Source organism: Halichoerus grypus, chromosome 6, assembly GCF_964656455.1.
Source record: "Halichoerus grypus chromosome 6, mHalGry1.hap1.1, whole genome shotgun sequence".
NCBI classification, from domain to species: domain Eukaryota; kingdom Metazoa; phylum Chordata; class Mammalia; order Carnivora; family Phocidae; genus Halichoerus; species Halichoerus grypus.
Window position 1 is genome coordinate 171704412 of NC_135717.1, and position 18451 is coordinate 171722862.

General features: G+C 45.0%; 2 protein-coding genes across 3 annotated transcripts in view; one reads left to right on the forward strand and one right to left on the reverse strand.

Moving 5' to 3' along the window:
- Window positions 1–357: 357 nt before the first annotated feature.
- On the reverse strand, window positions 358–12925 carry PHF5A (PHD finger protein 5A). Of its 2 annotated transcripts, none has more exons than XM_036072643.2 (4): window positions 12570–12925; window positions 12129–12152; window positions 11224–11390; window positions 358–606 (listed from the first exon to the last, which is right to left on the reverse strand). In XM_036072643.2, the coding sequence occupies exons 1-4, from the start codon at window positions 12619–12621 to the stop codon at window positions 577–579; spliced, it is 273 nt and encodes a 90-aa protein (XP_035928536.1). In that variant the 5' UTR covers window positions 12622–12925; the 3' UTR covers window positions 358–576. The 2 variants fall into 2 exon arrangements, with proteins under 2 accessions (XP_035928536.1, XP_035928535.1); XM_036072642.2 differs by lacking the exon at window positions 358–606 and adding an exon at window positions 2825–3454 and having other exon boundaries at window positions 12570–12730.
- A 122-nt stretch (window positions 12926–13047) lies between these two features.
- The window catches only part of ACO2 (aconitase 2), a 55369-nt gene continuing 49965 nt past the window's right edge, over window positions 13048–18451 (forward strand). The window contains exon 1 of the mRNA XM_036072630.2: window positions 13048–13180. Coding sequence (XP_035928523.1) covers window positions 13091–13180 — 90 coding nt within the window. The 5' untranslated portion in view covers window positions 13048–13090. The remainder of the gene's footprint in view (window positions 13181–18451) is intronic.

Genomic DNA, 18451 nt, shown 5'->3' on the forward strand with positions numbered 1-18451 from the left:
GACCATGACCTAAGCCGAAGGCAGACGCCCAACGACTGAGCCACCCAGGCGCCCCAACACTTAAAATTCTTAAGACCATTCTGATTTTTTGTAGACATATACAGTTGGCTGAGATAATTTTCTAATTCTTGCCACAGAATTGTATAGTGTTAGAGGTTAAAATTCAGTTTGTAAGTTATGTTTTCCCAACAGCAGAGAATTTGGTACTATTATTATCCTAATTTTTAAAACTGAAGAGGACTGAACTTGAAATTCCAAAATAGACAATTAAGGATTTGAACTTCAAGACCAATCGCTTCTCGGCCTTTTGGCTAAGATCAAGTGTGAACTTCAAGACCATTCACTTTATCACAGGTGTTCTTTTTTTTTTTTTAAAGATTTTATTTATTTATTTGACAGAGAGAGACACAGCGAGAGAAGGAACACAAGCAGGGGGAGTGGGAGAGGGAGAAGCAGGCTTCCCGCGGAGCAGGGAGCCCGATGCGGGGCTCGATCCCAGGACCCTGCGATCATGACCTGAGCCAAAGGCAGACGCTTAACGACTGAGCCACCCAGGCGCCCCTATCACAGGTGTTCTTAACTCATTAGTTGTATTGTTCTCTTGGCCTTGGAAAAGAAACAAACCAACAATTGGATTATGAAACTAGGTGAGAGAGGAGCAGAGTTCAGCAGACTTCACTGGGTTGAGGTTGAACTTGCTCCATTCAGCAATGGAGCATGGGGGTGGGGTATGCCCTTGAAATCATCTGGGCATTCATCTTAAACTCGGTTGCAATACCCTTCAGAGGTATGCTCGCTAAGGCTGATGGAGCACAGTTAAAGTGGTGTTTTGCTGAAACTAAGGAGTAGCTTTAATTTTTTAAAAATTTTTAAAAAGATTTTATTTATTTATTTTGACAGAGAGGGAACACAAGCAGGGGGAGTGGGAGAGGGAGAAGCAGGCCTCCAGCTGAGCAGGGAGCCCGATGCGGGGCTTGATCCCAGGACCCCCAGGACCATGACCTGAGCCGAAGGCAGATGCCCAACGACTGAGCCACCCAGGAGCCCCTAAGGAGTAGCTTTTGATCTATTTGTAAATGCAAGATGTTATGTGGACCAGGGTGGTTAATAAGCAAATTTTAAAAGTTGATTTGTCTTTATCCAGACAAAACATTTTGACTTACAGTACACATTAAAACTAAAATTACTATAGGATCAGTGACAAATTCTAATTTGAAAATTACCTGGTCTCTACAATTTTGACACACCGTAATCCCCGACCCACACTTTAGAATTGCTCAGAGAGCTCCCCGAACACATTGCCCATTCAGATTGCTTCCCCCACACATATGTCATTATCTGCCCAACCCACCCCTTTGCCTGTAGATTCCAATATATCCTTCAAAGCCCAGCTTATTATCCATCTTGACTTCAATTATTCATTTAATACTGAGGAGCTGCTACCTGCTGGGCCAAACAGACTTGGTTACTGCCACCATGGAGCCAGCCTAATGGAGGGCTGTCAATAATCACCAAACACTATCAACAAAATGCTATGGTGCTATGTGGGATTACAACAAGAGGAATGAACGTAGATTGGGGATCAGGAGAGGCATCGTTTGAGGCAATATTATCTAAGGTCTGAAGGATGTGTAACAGCTGGACAAAAGGGGGACCGAGCATTAGAGAGAGCTTAATAGGTAAAAAGCACTGAGCAGGAAGGAAACCAGCAGTTGAGGAACTGAAATGAGCCCCAGTGGCTGGAGTGTGAAGAGTGGTAGGAGATGAGACAGGAAGGCTTTAAGGATTATCATTACCCCTGTGGCTATGACCTTCCACTGGCCTTCCTGAGGTGCCCCCAACCTAGGCCAAGAACCTCCTTTGTGCATCCTCCCTGGGTTATTCTAAACTGTTTCTGGCTGCCTTCATTATTCAATTTCTTGAAGGCAGAGATTATATTTTAATTCAATTTTTGACCCTCAATATATCCCAATTAATCAAGCGTTCTGTTGATCCAAACCAAAGCTCTGATAAGTAGTCAGAAGACTATCTTTGTTCCTTGTCTTTGCTGCTAAATTTCAGTGTAACTTGGGCCAAGCCTCTGTATTCCTAAGGACTCAAAACCTGCTTCAAATCTACGGTGTCAAAGACCACTTGACTAAAGTCTCAAATTATGATTGTTTAGGATAACCTGTTGATCACCTCTAGCTGGCAAAATGTAAATAGTTGTGTTAGGGTAAAGGATACGTCTGAATTTGCCCTTATTCTGTGTATTTACTTAAAAATAATAAAAAAAGGGAACATATACTCAATGTATTTATGTCCACTTTGTGAAACGAATCAACCAAGTTCCGTTCTCTGAACTCATCAATTTGAACACATTTTGTCTCATCCCTGTGACCATGGTTGGAAGTCATTTCTTCAGTTCAAATTAAAGTTGAACAGGAAGAGGGGAGCCTCGGTGGCTCAGTCGTTGGGCATCTGCCTTCGGCTCAGGTTATGATCCCAGGGTCCTGGGATCGAGCCCCACATCGGGCTCCCTGCCCAGCGGGAGGCCTGCTTCTCCCTCTCCCACACCCCCTGCTTGTGTTCCTATTCTCGCTCTGTCAAATAAATAAATAAAATCTTAAAAAAAAAAAAGTTGAACAGGAAGAAAAAAATAGTAAGTTTCTAAAAACAACCTTGATTTATCTATAATGAAAGGCATCAATGGTTTAGAATCCTTCCAGCAATAATAAGAGAAGAAGGTGCTTGATGAATCCCAATACGTCTATTCTGAATCACAAATTCCTGGGTGACTAAAATAAATTCCTAGAGTCAAACTTAAATTGGGACTGTGACCGAGTACCAGAAAAGAAACACCTGCTTTATTAATACAACAGCAACAGAAAGGGATTCCAAGTTCTTAGAAGAAAAATAACATGAACAGGCACCACCTGCTAAGTGTTACAAGCTCCAATGCCCACGCTGACTGTTCAGAGAGCCCCCCACCACATTGCAGATGTCTCATCAAGGACAGCTGCCAAGAACAGGTTTCTCACTGCGGTAGCTTCACAGTCAATTCCTCAAACAGAAGACCGAGCTGATATTATTCCTGTTTCAGAAGCTCTTGGTGTAGAGAGAACATAGCAATTTGGAAAACATGCTTGTTTCTTGAATTCAAGAAAAATCATGAACCAGTCTATCTATTTTTCTCTGCTACGGTGTGCCAGAGTGTTCTGTGAAAGATTTCTTTTCCGGGTAAGAGGAAAGGCAAGGTGGAGAGGGGCCCGTGTACTAACAGGCACTCAGGTGGTGCCCTGTGCCTACTCCCTTTGTGCTGGTGGTGGTAGGCGTCTTTTCTGGCAGCTGCCGCACTGGGTGGGAGGAAGAGGCCACCCACCAATCACCTCTTCTTGAAGCCGTATTTTTTGCGTTCATAGAAGAGATCTGTCTTAGAGCTCCCCAAATTGACAATCTTTGGGCAACCATCTCTCTGGAAAACAGGATAGAGAAGTTGTTAGAAGTCTTTGAGCCTGAATTGAGAGGGATTGAAGACAAAAATAAGTTATGGATCAGTGGGTTTAGCCATTTACCTTATCCGTTCAGTTATCCTATTCCGTCAATCATCAAGAATTTATTGAGCATCTAGAATGTGCCCAGGGCTTGTCCACTCTCTAGACAGGGTGGCCTGCACTTAGAATGTTGGATTCTCGGCCCACTTCTGTTGCAAATATGATATAGCTGAGGTAGAATTTAACTCTTAAGATATCCAAAGGGTTTTCTTCAAGTGAGAGGTAAAAAATCTGTAATGATCATCTATAGATCAAGCTCTTTAGCTCTCCTCCACCATCTCAAGAAAGGGAAGAATACCACCAAGGCAAAAAAACCCTACAGGCTTTAGGAGATAGTACTTTACGTGTTAAATACCATAAGAGAAAACTGGGCTTGATGTGTCCTTATTAATTCACTTAATTTGACGCATGGTCTTGGGGGAAGAGTGTTCCTGTGTTAGAGATGGCTGCTGAAGGTCTGTACTGATTTGTAATGACGTGTTCCCCTGGCCATTTTGTGAGCTTGAGTGGTTTCAGTGAAGCCCCTGGGAAGCTGTGTTCTGCAGAAATAATGACTACATCAGTTGATCTGGGATGATGGGAGGAAAATTGGGGAAGATGCTACTAGAGAAAACCTTCACAGGTCTGGTTTTATTAAACACTGCTATCAAAGGAGGTTGCTCCCTGGGACACTGGGCTTTAGAATGAATTAATGATCAAGTCCTTAGACATCTCATTTCTAATTTAGGTGATTTCTCTTTTGGGGGGCCAATATCGACACCGTACAAAAGTCCCTAAAAACACACAAAGCCAACGCTAACATTTCATTATTTTCTAAAAAACATGTAGTATATATTACCTTGAGAACTGCTATCTGTGGAGTTCAGTGTGCTGAGGGAGCCAGGGAGTGGGCCCAGCCCCACCAACAGCTCCCGATGTGAACTCAGGCCGTGTAAGCTCTATTGAAAGTCCTGGGGCAAATGAGGGAGCACCTGCCTCTTATGGTGAAGGTGGCCTGATACCAAACACGACCATGCTCTAAGCTCTTTATCTTTAGAGATGCTATGAAATGTTGTGCTATGATAGCCTGTTTAGGCTTATTGTGCCTTACTGACTTGCACGACTGTGGGCAAATCACTTCTCTTTGGACTCGTATTTCCTAACTGTAAAATAAGTGGACCAGATCAGGTCCATGTGTACAAACTGTAGAGAGCCCTGCAGAGTTCTGTGAGGTGCCAGGTGATACAAGGACCCATCCTTCAAACTGGGCAGCTCTGTACTCACAGCTTAGGTTAAGATGGTAGATTGTGGTGTCAGGCCACCTGACTTTTGATGTTATTAATCTCTTTGTATCTCTTTTTAGTCACGTATAAAATTACCACAGTGGTAGAACCTATCTACAGAATTACAAATCAATAAATACTTAAATAAATGGATTTCCTGATTTTATTTGACAGAGAGAGAGTGCACAAGCAGGGAGAACAGGAGAGGGAGAAGCAAGCTCCCAGCTGAGCAAAGAGCCTAATGTGAGACTCGATCCCAGAATCCTGGGATCATGACCTGAGCTGAAGGCAGACACTTAACCGACTGAGCCAGCCAGGTGCCCCTGTAAAACACTTTCTGAAGATAGGACTCTACATATTAAAAAACAGTTGGGGGGCACCTGGGTGGCTCAGTCGATAAATGTCTGCCTTTGGCTCAGGTCATGATCCCGGGATCGAGCCCTGCATTGGGCTTGCTGCTCGGCGGGAAGCCTCCTTCTCTCTCTCCCACTCCCCCTGCTTGTGTTCCTGCACTCGCTCTCTGTCAAATAAATAAATAAAATATTAAAAAAACAGTTGGAAAACCAATGTATCGGATTATGAGATCTTTGGTTTTTATGGCATTGTCTCTCACAGACTGTTTCCTGTTTTCTTGCCTAAACACTCCTGCGTTTTATTTTCTACACATCTCCCAAGGGTCTAATTGTTGTTCCCAAATTCTACCAATGCTGTATGAGATGAGGATGTGCTCTCTGGAACAGGCTAGCTTTTGTTGAATATGCCTGTGAATGGGATCCTGAGGCGGGGCTCCATCCCAGGACCCTGGGATCATGACCTGAGCCGAAGGCAGACGCCTAACTTACTGAGCCACCCAGGTGCCCCAATAATTGTGTTTTTCTGATCTCAAAAATTTTTTCATTGCTTTTTCCTGCATTTCAGTTTTGTATAGATTTCCATTTGCTACGTTATGTTTTGGTAATGGTAAGTGTTGGATTTAAAATATTAGTTGGGGCACGTGGGTGGCTCAGTTGGTTAAGCTTCAACTCATTTTGACTCAAGTCATGATCTCAGAGTCTTGGGATTGAGCCCCGGACTACACTGGGCTCTGGGCTCAGTGGGGAGTCTGCTCCTCTCCCTCTCCTCCTGCTTGCTCCAGCAAGTGCCCCGCCTAAGGATCTCTGCTCAGTGGGGAGTCTGCTACTCCCTCTCCTCTGCCCCTCCTCCCTGCTTGTGCTCTCTCTCAAATAAATAAATCTTAAAAAAAAAGAAAAAGACAATTACTGAAAGTGGGCCTACATCTTTCTTACAAATGATAGCAAAGAATTATGAAATGGGTGCTAGTGGCAAGGCCTGCTTTATTAATTGAAATTCAATGTGTTGTTCCTTTTTTTTTTAAGTAATCTCTATACCCAACATGGGGCTCAAATTTACAACCCGGAGATCAAGAGTCTCATGCTGTACTGACTGAGCCAGCCAGGTGCCTGTTTTTTGTTTTTAATTAAAAATAAATAAATAAATAAATAAACCTTTATTTGCAGGGGAGAGTGAGTAGGAGCAGGGTGGAGGGGGAGAGGGAAAGGGAGAGAGAATCCTCAAGCAGACTCCCCAGTGAGGGTGGAGCCTGACATGGGGCTCAATCCCAGGACACTGAGATCATGACCTAAGCTGAAATCAAGAGTCAGCCCCTTAACTGACTGAGCCAGCCAGGTGCCCGTGTTTTGTTTTTTTAAAGTAAACTACTGACCAACATGGAGCTCAAACTCAAGACCCTGAGATCAAGAGTCACATGCTTTACCAACTGAGCCAGCCAGGTACCCCAAATGTTGTTCGTACTTTTTTTTTTTAAGATTTTATTTATTTATTTGAGAGAGAGACACAGAGAGAGAGGGAACACAAGCAGGCTTCCCGCCGAGCAGGGAGCCCGATGTGGGGCTCGATCCCAGGACCTTGGGATCATGAACTGAGCTGAAGGCAGACGCTTAATGACTGAGCCACCCAGGCACCCCAATGTTGTTCATTCTTTTGACAACTGTTTAGTGAGTAACAATAATGTGAAAACCAGACTGTACATTGATTGGGACCTTAACAATAGTATCATGTTTTCCATCTGAAAGGCCTTTAAGCTCTCAATAATGGTATCCATGAAATAACAGGGATACTACTTCCTTTTTGGGGAGAATTCCCTAAAGCTGCCCACATGTTCGCAGCAAAGACTTGAACATGGGCTTTCTGCCTTCTAGTCTGGTGTTTTTACTACCCAGGCTTCTCAGAGGCAAAAACCAAAACTTTCCCATGGTTTAAGAAGTTGTAAAGGAGGTAAACTTATGAATTAATTTTGAAAAGTACCAAATATCTTTTTTTTCAGCCTAACATCTCTGTTGTACACTAAACAGGGAAAAGAGAATGATATAAATAGCGAGAGGGAGGGCGCCTGGGTGGCTTAGTCATTACGCGTCTGCCTTCAGCTCAGGTCATGGTCCCAGGGTCCTGGGATCGAGCCCCACATCGGGCTCCCTGCTCAGCGGGAGGCCTGCTTCTCCCTCGCCCACTCCCCCTGTTTGTGTTCCCTCTCTCACTGTGTCGCTCTCTGTCAAAGAAATAAAATCTTAAAAAAAACCAAAAAACAAAAAAACAGCGAGAGGGAGAGGCACATCCTTAACCACCCTGAGAATAGCAATATAGTGAGGTGGTTTGAGGCAGTGCTTTAACTGTGACCACCCATTCTTTTTTTTTTTAAGATTTTATTTATTTATTTGACAGCGACAAAACGAGAGAAGGAACACAAGCAGGGGGAGTGGAAGAGGGAGAAGCAGGCTCCCCTCCGAGCAGGGAACCCGATGCAGGGCTCAATCCCCAGGGCCCTGGGATCACGACCTGAGCCAAAGGCAGGCGCCTAAGGACTGAGCCACCCAGGCGCCCTAACCACCCATTCTTAAAAGTGATGAAACCATCTTCAATATTACCATGGTTTGTATTTATCATCACCCAATAAAATATTATTCCTTAGAACTTAATTTTTCTTGTTAGAGAGAAAATATAATTTGAATTTTAACTTTCTCTTTAGGGGGCAATAATGAAATGAAAAACATGAGAAACAGGGAGTCAGAAAACTTGGGTTCTAGTCCTGGATCTGCCACTGATTAGCCATGTGACCTTGGGCCAAGTTGCTTAACATCTGGAAGCCTTAGTTTTCTCGTTTGTATCACAAAGAACTTTTGGAAAAGAACGTTCAGCAGTTTGGGGCACACAGCAAGAGCTCTATAAATGTTAGTGGCTATTCCCCTTGTCTTCTGGTTGGGAGAGCTGAAGAAAATATAAATAAAAGAAATAAAGAAATTGAGGGATAAGGGGATATCAGATCAGTATGATGCTGCACTGTAAGAAATTACGAATGAGTCCTCTGGCAGCAGCGCCCACAGATATGACTCCTGAGTATTCCTGATGCTGAAAAACTAAGTGAGAACACCCGTTTAATTCACTGGTCTAATTCCCTTATAAATTATGAAAATGGCAGGAAGAGGAGTACAGTAACTGGGCTTGCTTTGGTTGCAAGAGGATTTCTGCCTAGGAAAAAGGTCTGAGGGACTTAATCTACATGAAGATCTGTAAGGCTGAGAGGCTGGATCATGTCACTGGACTGCTTTGTGGTCCTTGGAAACTACTGAGTAAATGTAAGCTAGATGCCATCTCAAGTATCCTCAGAACATTCCTGTACAGTATGAAGTAGACGGAGTGATGTCTAAAATAATTATCAGGAACGGAATGAAGCACAAAGATCCAAAGTATCAGTTCACGCACCACATGCAGACAAGTCAGACAGTAATTAACATTTATTAAGCACTCTGGTTACAAGCTTATTCCAGACAAGAACTCTAGCTACAACCATGTAGAAGTTAAAAAAAATGTTGTCCTTATGGACTCTGTAGCTAGTTTAAGACCTGTTCATATTTTTCTCATCATTGCTGTTGCCTTCCCATAGTTTCACTGCTTACAGATTATAAATAATTATAAAATACTTATTGTATACCAGACATTATGGATGGCTCACAGGGGAAGCACCAAAATGTGGACCATGCTTATCATACATACCACACACTATACCAAGAACTCAGGAAGAGGAGAAATAAATAGCAAAACCAAGGTCCTTTCTCTAGAGGAGTGCAACCTAGCTGGTGGGTCAGATAGATAAAGATATGCTTTGACACACAAAGATAAATGCAAATCAGAATTCAGGATAGGATAATGTTTAAATCATCAACTGAAATGTCCCACTTCCTGGGGCTAGACAGGCTCCAAATACATAGACTGAGGAGGCTGGGTGTTTCTACTCAACATGGGCACATCCTACCAGAAGAACTTATGAAAGGATGACAAGGTGTAATGGGGACACCACTAGCTTTACTCAGACAATCTGCACTTGCCATTTATTAGCTGGGTGACAGACTGTAAAATGGGGATAACATGGGACACCTGGGTGGCTCAGTCGGTTAAGCGTCTGGTCATGATCCCAAGGTCCTGGGATGGAGTCCTACATTGGGCTCCTTGCTCAGCAGGGAGCCTGTTTCTCCCTCTGCCTGCTGCTCCCCCGCTTGTGCTCTTTGACAAATAAATAAAATCTTAAAAAAAAAACCCAACAAAATGGGGATAACAATAATCCCTATTTAACAAAGTTATTGTGAAAAATAAAGGATGACATCTATATACTAGTCCACACATGGGAACATTAAGAATCATGTATCATTTTTTTTTTTTAATTTTATTTATTTGACAGAGACACAGTGTGAGAGGGAACACAAACAGGGGGAGTGGGAGAGGGAAAGCAGGCTTCCTGCAGAGCAGGGAGCCTGATTTGGGGCTCGATCCCAGGACCCTGGGTTCATGACCTTAGCTGAAGGCAGTCGCTTAACGACTGAGCCACCCAGGTGCCCCCATTTTTTTCTTTTAAGATTTATTTGAGGGGCACCTGGTGGCTCAGTCAGTTGAGCATCTGCCTTCAGCTCAGGTCATGATCCTGGGATCCTAGGATCCAGCCCCTCCCTCTCATCCGGGAACCTGCTTCTCCCTCTCCCTCTGCAGCTCCCCCTGCTGCATGCTTGCTCTCTGTCAAATAAATACAGTCTTAAAAAAAAAGAATTAAAAACAAAAGATTTATTTGACAGAGAGCACACACCTGTGAGAGGGGGGAGGAGCAGGGGAGAGAGAATCCTCAAGCGGACTCCCTGCTGAGCACAGATCCTGACCCTGGCTTGATCCCAGGACCCTGAGATCATGACCTGAGCTGAAACCAAGAGTCAGCTGCTCAACCTACTGAGCCACCCAGGCATCCCTCATGTTATCTTTTGCCTTACCCTAGATTAGGTAACCAGGTACCTTCTATTAGCTTAGTGGTACTATCATGACACTTAAAAAAACTTTTTTTGGGGTGCGCCTGGGTGGCTCAGTTGGTTAAGTGTCTGCCTTCGGCTCAGGTCATGGTCCCAGAGTCCTGGGATCGAGTCCTACATCAGGCTCTTTGCTCAGCAGGGAGTCTGCTTCTCCCTCTTACTCAAATAAATAAATAAAATCTTAAAAAAAAAAAAAAACAACCACAAAACTTTTTTTATGATTTTATTTATTCGTCAGAGAGAGAGCACAAGCAGGAAGAGTGGCATAGCAGGCAGAGAGAGAAGCAGGCTTCCTGCCGAGCAAGGAGCCCAATGTGGGACTTGATCCCAGGACCCGAGCCGAAGGGAGACGCCTAACCAACTGAGCCACCCAGCCGACCGACACTTCTTTTTACTGTGTCATACATAAGGAGAAGAAAACAAGCAGATTCATAGTCCCCACCCCCCTAAGAAGGTTCCTGCTTCCAACCTAAACAAAAACAGTAAAACTTGCTTTTGTTATAGATCTACAAGCCCTCTATCCTGGCATTTGACTAAAGGAATTGAATAGCCACCGCCGCCACACGATGTCAAGGGGCAAAAATGTCACAAGACAGAATCACAATCCTGCAATATCAGACCAAAGGCATTCTTTAGCCAAACTGGGAATCAACTTGAGTTGTCCCAAATTCAACTGTCACCACATCCACTCAAACAATCTTTAATGATAGTAAAGAAAATGACTGAGTAGCTATTACATACTACGCACTGTGCCAGGACTCACAAAGTGCAGGATGTTGTTTCTGAATAAGAATAATCAGAGAGAGACATCAAAGGAGTAGAGAGGGCTCTCCAAATTGCTGACGTTGACAAAGTTTTGCTTCTGTTGCATTTTCGCCCTTGATGCAAAATAACTGCCTTTTATTGGACTACACCCACCTCACCTCATAGAACTTGAGGAAATTATAACCTACGTGCCTAGCTGAACATAGTAATCTCCACAGGCCATAGGAGTTTGCCGTGGTTGGCAAAGAGTTACTAAATAAAAGCAGCAAAGATCAGACGGAAAGCTTAGTATACACTCACATCCTTCTCCTGGATGGTGCACTCCTTACAGTAATAGGCATCAGAGACTCCAGGGCCTCCACAGATCACACAGCGCCCCTGGTAAGAGCCATAATTACACTCATCGCATATGCGCACCAGAGTGCAGGGACGCACGTAGGAGTCACAGATCACACATTTGCCATCACCTGTGAAGAAGAGAGAATGGAATTATGCCCACATGCAAGTACCTCCTTAAGTCTACTGCCCTCCTCCTGCTATGGGGAAATACGGTAGTCTCCACCTGATTGTGACTTTAGGACCCTCTATTTTAGTTATCACAAAACTCAGCTAACCCAGTGTCCATCTCAATCCCTTCAACGTGTAAGTTAACCAACTAATATATAAAGAGGTTAGAACATCGCCTCATAGACGAGAACTCTCTATCATTACTGGCAAAGAACTGTGTATGTGTGTTTTGGGGACGGGGTCAGGCCATCTCCTGGCCAAAGCTAGAGATTTTCTCAAAACGTAAACACAGGGATGCCTGGGTGGCTCAGTTGGTTAAGCAACTGCCTTCGGCTCAGGTCATGATCCCAGACTCCTGGAATCAAGTCCCGCATCAGGATCCTTGCTCAGCGGGGAGCCTGCTTCTCCCTCTGCCTGCCGCTCCCCCTGCTTGTGCGCGCTCTCTCTCTCTCTGACAAATAAATAAATAAAATCTTTAAAAACAAACAAAACCCCTAAACATAATGTTTAAAATGTGCAAGTTGGAGCGGGAAGATGGAAAGGGCTTTGGTTGCAGCCTAGTACTCAATGTTCACATACTTCCAGGCACATCTACTCAAAACCCTCTTTGTGTTACTGCTGGAAATGCCCGTTTGCTGGCTTTACACAAACTTGTGAGGGGAAGGAGTGGGGTGTTCGGGAGGGCGTGTTCCACTCACATTTTTCACACAGTCTTCCGATGGCTGCAAGATCAAAGATGGTAAAGAGTACAGTTAGAATTGGTTTTGACGAAGATCCTCGAGTTTGGGGTGGCGACACAGCAGGGACTGCAGTGAGCCTTAAGGGCTCTGATCCGTCTTACCTTCCTCGTAAGCTTCCGTGCAAAGCCAACCCACACCCTTCTGAGGCCGCTCCCAGGTCCTGGGCAATCTGAGCTTCCCCGGACCTCACTTCGGCCGCCCGCCTCTGGCTCCCAGCACGCGCGCCCCCGCCCTCTTTCCATCAGAGCCCACAAACCCGCGCGCTCCCATGCTGCCAACCGTGAGGCGGGAAACGTGGCGCCTCCGAGGCAAAACCCTAAGGATGAGATGGGAGCCTCTGACCCCCCAGCTCCTAACACCATCCCCACCCAGACAGCTGGGAGCAGAAAGCTGCCTCACCAACACCAGCCTGCTTGCGGCAAAAGATCAAATCCGGATGATGTTTAGCCATAGTCCAAACGCTAGCCGGCCACCGGAAGCTTAAAGAACTTCCGCCCGACCTTTAGCCTCCATTTTCCAGCCTCCCGGTCGCTGTGATTGGTCCTCCAGGCTTCATCAAGACCGGTTCGCTCTCGCTCGCTCTGGCTCGCTCTCGCGTGATCAAAACCTCAAGTTAAAAAGTAGGAGTGTCCGTCGTGGCTTGGGAGCCAGGTCCTGGCAGATGCATGGAAGTCATTAAAAAAATGCCTTTCCCAGATTTGGATGGAAGAGACAACTGAAACTTGCCCTTCGATAACACATTTATGTGTGCGGTATTTAGTTCCGCAAGTGTTTTTATGCAGCTCTTTTCCTTTCAGGCGTCCGTTTCTAACACAGAAGCCCCGCCCACTGCGCTCGCCGGGATCTGGCCCCTCAACGGAGGCTCCGCCTTCACCGTTATGCGTTTCTCTTTAGGCCCCGCCTCTGCCCCAAAGCTTTAAATGCGCAGTGGTTCACGTCATTTTCACGCGACCTCATCTTTGTCAGTGCACAAAATGGCGCCTTACAGCCTACTGGTGACCCGGCTGCAGGTGAGCGAGTTCAGGGCCCTCTGGGTTCATGAGGGCGGGGTGCCTCCTACTGTGCCTGCGGCTGTGGGTGAGGCAAGGCGAGGCGGGCCCGACCTCCCACCGACTTTTCGTGTACCTGTCCGGACCGCGGGCCTAGCGCCGGTGCCGGCTCCTCCCGCGCCCGAGGTCAAGGCGTCCCGGCTCGGCTCTCCCGGTCCTGTCCCCGCCCCGTGGGAAGCGTAGGTCTAAGCAGTGGCTGTCAGGTGAAGAGTGGAGGCACCCCTTTCTGAGGACTGCACTCTCCTCTTGTAGGGTGTCTTTCCGTTCCTCAAGGTGAGGACAAGGTGACTGAGGGGGCGCGGTCATTGTGGAGCCCGCTAGGCCCAGAGTCTGAAGGCCTCATTTCTCATCTCTCGGCAGCAGAGTCCTGCTAGCCAGGTGCATCTACGATTGCCAGGCCTGGAGACTGTAGAAGATATTAGTACCCTGTTCCAATTTAAAAGGATCCTGTGGAACATATAGCCAAGAATGCAAGGGGACTTTCCTGGCCCAGACATAGGAAATAGTAACGATAACAGTAGTCTCTCATCTTTGCAAGATTGCAAGACTGTTCTAATTCCTCATCATATCATTTGATTATTCATATAATCATTCTCATTGGATAGGTGACAAAACTGCTAGAAAGTAGGTGAAAGTTTGTGCTCTCCTGAGTGTCACCGAGGTGATGTGGCCGGAGCATCTGCACTACTTACCCTTTTGTTCTTGTTCATGTCAGTCTGTCTTCTGTGAGCCAGAGTGTGATCCTTGAGCTGACATTTGTATTTGTGAGAGTACTAGTATAGAGTATTTTGAGCTCAGTTGCTTTTCAATTACTAGGTGGGAGGATAAAGAGACTCAACAGTTTGACCTTGACTCTCCTGTTATGAACCATCTATTAAATTGACTGTGACTGCCGGATGGTTTTCTTCACTCCTAACTTAACAACACTAGGGAGGTTTTATATGTAAAATTTCAATGTCAAGCATGTATTTGTTTGTTTTTAAGATTTTATTTATTTATTTGACAGACAGCGAGAGAGGGAACACAAGCAGGGGGAGTGGGAGAGGGAGAAGTTAAGCAGGGAGCCCGAGGGGCATCAGACGAGGGGCGTCAGACGCCGGGCTAGATCCCAGGATCCTGAGATCATGACCCGAGCGGAAGGCAGTCGCTTAACCTGCTGAGCCCCCCAGGCGCCCCAAGCATGTATTTTGTTAATAAAGCAAGCAATAAAGGAGACATTCTCTAACAACCTTTACATTTAACTTTGTGAATCTGTTTTGAATCAAGTGGCACAGCTTTGATTATAAAATTAAAGAAGTTATGTGCTATACTCTCAGGAAGCATTGTGTTACTAGGGGTTTGTTTTGTTTTTTTAATCACATTGCTTAAATTTAGATCATAGGGTTTAAAATGAAATCGGGGCGCCTGGGTGGCTCAGTCACTGAGCATCTGCCTTCCGCTCAGGTCGTGATCCCAGAGTCCTGGGATCGAGCCCCGCATCCGGCTCCCTGCTTGGCGGGAAGCCTGCTTCTCCCTCTCCCACTCCCCCAGCTTGTGTTCCCTCTCTCGCTGTGCCTCTCTTTGTCAAATAAATAAATAAAATCTTAAAAAAAAAAAATTCTAAAGAGATAATTAGGGCAAACCCTTTATCTTTGCCCAGAATTGAGAGATCGTAAGTATTTAAGACAAATGATTTCATTTTTTTTTAAAGATTTTATTTATTTATTTGACAGAGACACGGCGAGAGAGGGAACACAAGCAGGGGGAGTGGGAGAGGGAGAAGCAGGCTTCCCGCAGAGCAGGGAGCCCGATGCGGGGCTCAATCCCAGGACACTGGGATCATGACCTGAGCCTCAAGGCAGACACTTAGTGACTGAGCCACCCAGGTGCCCGTCTCTTTAGAATTCTTGATTTTCTAGGTTAATGATGTACAAAGAAAGGTAGTTGTTTTTTCCTGATCCTGCTGTTCCATGGTGTAGTGAAGTCAGGCAATATTATTTGATGTTAAATGATTACAGATTTAGTGATCTTGGAAGAGAGGACTAATATTACAGTATTTTTGAACTGAAAAAGGGTTTTGGAAAGCATTAGTGTTAGACTAGTACAGAAAGAGATCTGGGCCATAGTTCATATTCTTTGCTGACCCTGTGACCTTGAGCAAATTACTTTTGAATTCTAGTTTCCTCATCTGTCAGTTTGGGATGATCTTCATTGATAAATGCTTATTGAGTACTTGGTAATAGGCTTCCATTCAGATTGTTATGAAGTGATAAGAAAATGGAATATATTTGTTTATGATCATCGTGTAGTCCAACTTCCTTTTTTATAGATGGATAATATAAGACCTTGGGAGCCTGGGTGACTTCCAGTAGCAGAGTGAGGATTAAGATCCAGGTATCCTTGTTTGTTCATTCAGTTAAGATGAATGAATAGCAGTATACCACATTGCCTCCCAATAGCCAGGCTGTCTTAAGTAATGGCCAGCTAACACTGTGCCCTGAGAACCTTGTAAATTTATCTCCTTTGTGTTTAGCTAGATTTGAGAAGTGATGGTACTACCTTAGTTGTCATGGCTGCAGAACCCTGTCCATGCGTTCAGTTTATTCCTACCTCCTTCACTGCATATTTATTGAATAATCACCACTCGCTTCGAATACAATGATGAGCAAAGCAGACAGTTCCCATTCTTGTGTAATTTGTACTATATTCTAATGTGTTTTACTGCAGAGGGCCTTGGAAGTCTTTCTCAGCCAAAATATTTTTCTTCTACCCTTGGCTGGACCCAAGGTGAAGGTCAGTAATAGAATGATGACAATTACTACTGCCATGAAGAGTAGCTAACATTTACCTGGCTGTGTGCCAGTAATCCCACATGATCCTGTGAGGTAAGGCAGACCTAGTGGCTCTAATAGACACACAGGATTAGAGAAGAAACACATGAGGGTTAAGAACCTGGATTCTGGCATAACACTATCTTGACTTGAAAGCTGACTCTAATATTCCCTAGCTGTGACTGGGAAGATTACTTGACCTCTCTCTGCCTCGTCCCTCACCTGTAAGATACAGATAATGATAGTACATCTGGGCTATCTAATTATTGTATTACAGTTGCAAACTATTTAGAACCCTGCCTATACCTCGTAAGTGCTGTATAGTTAAGTATAATTAAATTAAGTAACATGAAATAAACTTGCCTAGGGCCTTGTCACTAGTCATTAGCAGGTGTGATTTGAATCTGTACCTTTTTGGTTCCGGAGTCTGAGGTCCTAGCACCTGCACTATACTGCTTCTCTTTGGCGTCAAGACTGAGCCTATCACCCAGGGTACAGTTAATGCTTCATAACCTGAGAACAGATCTCCTTAAGTTGAAAGTGTTCCACTGTTTAACAGTGCCTGCCATCAGCTTGTAAGGTTAGAAACAGTGAAAAAAATGGTAGTCAACATTTTGAAAAGTTCCATTTTCTCTTTGGTATTTATTTTTTATTTGTGTGCACATGACTCTGGATGGTAGATAAAAGGGGTTGGGCACTTGCAAATATGTTTCTTAGGTCTTTGGTTTTGCCTTGAGGTACTGGGTTGCTGAGTTCTCATGTGACCTTGGGGAAGTCCTGTAACCTCACATGTAAATCCGAGACGGCCTTTAAGTACAAAGGAGTCTGACAAATTTGGCAGAAGTTAAGTTCTCTGTGAAGTGCCATGTTAAAGCAACAACCACCACCACCTTGGGAATTAGGAAACGGGTCATTCTGGTTGCACGTCACTGTACCGTCTCGGGTATCCTATAGTCAGCTGTTGACTGGAGTTGAGTAAATGAATGAATGATTGAATGGATGAGTAAACAAACTTCCAATCTAAAATTTGGGCAGAGGGAGTAGAGTCCTCATCTTGAGCACTAGGGGAGCACATTGTTGCCGTTTGAGCTAGCTGTTTCCAAAATGTTCATTGAATGCTTTACTATACGCCTAACACTGTTCTAGACCCTGCGACTGCAACAGTAAACAAGAATAGTGGATCTTATATTGTAGTTCTGGGCAAACAAAATAAACAAGTAGACAACATTGTAGCTACTAAGTGCTATGAGGAAGGTAAAGTAGGATCCTGTGGTAGAGAGGGTAAGTGTGGGGACGTGACATGGCTTTAACTGGGGTGGTTGGGGACGGCCGTTCAGAAGCGGAGATATACTTAATTGATAAGAAAGCAGCCCTTCAGTATTTTTTTTTTTAATATTTTTATTTATTTGAGAGAGAGCACGAGCAGGTGGGGGAAGGGGCAGAGGGAGAGGGAGAAGTAGACTCCCCACTGAGCAGGGAGCCCACCATGGGGCTCAATCCCAGGACCCCGAGATCATGACCTGAGCTGAAGGTAGACACTTAACCGACTGAGCCACCCAGGCACCCCAGCCCTTCAATGTTTTGGGAGGAGAGATTTCAAGTAGGAGCAGCATGTGCAAAGCACCTGATGTAGGTGTGAGCTTAGTGTGTTGAAGATAAGAAATAAAGCCCCGCTGGTTTAGTTGGTGGAGTGTGTAACTCTTGATCTCAGGGTTGTGGGTTCAAGCCCCATGCTGGGTGGAGAGATTACTTTAAAATAAAATCTTTTTTTTCCCCCAAATATTTTATTTACTTGACAGAGAGAGAGAGAATGCACAAGCAGGGGAGTGGGAGGGAGAGGGAGAAGCAGGCTCCCCGCTGAGCAGGGAGCCTGATGTGGGGCTCGATCCTGGGACCCTGGGATCATGACCTGAGCCGAAGGCAGACACTTAACCAACTGAGCCATGTGGGCACCTCTTAAAAATGATATCTTTAAAAAAAGAAAAAATAAGGCCAGGGTGGCTGAGGGTTGAGAGGAAAGTCTGAGCAAGAGGTGGGGGCCAAGGTTATGTAGGCTTGGGTTTACCCCAAGTGGAATGAAAATTCCCTGGAAGGTTTTGTCCCCCAGCCCCCCCACTGGAAGGTTTTAAGCCAGGGAGTGACAGGATCTGATTTATGGTTGAAGAAAATCATTCGGGTTGCTGCATGGATGATGAACCACAGTGGGACAAATGAGGAGGTAGCGAGACCAGTGGGGGGCTGTTGGAATCATCCAGGGAGTGGTGATGGTGTCTGGGACTAGGGTCCTGGTAGTGGAGATATTTTGGAGGCAGACAGGTTGGACGTGGAGTGTGAGGGATAGGGAATAATTAAGGATGACTCCTAGGTTTGTGGCCTAAGCAACTGAGGGATGGGTGAACTTGAATTCGATAGTTAATGTGTT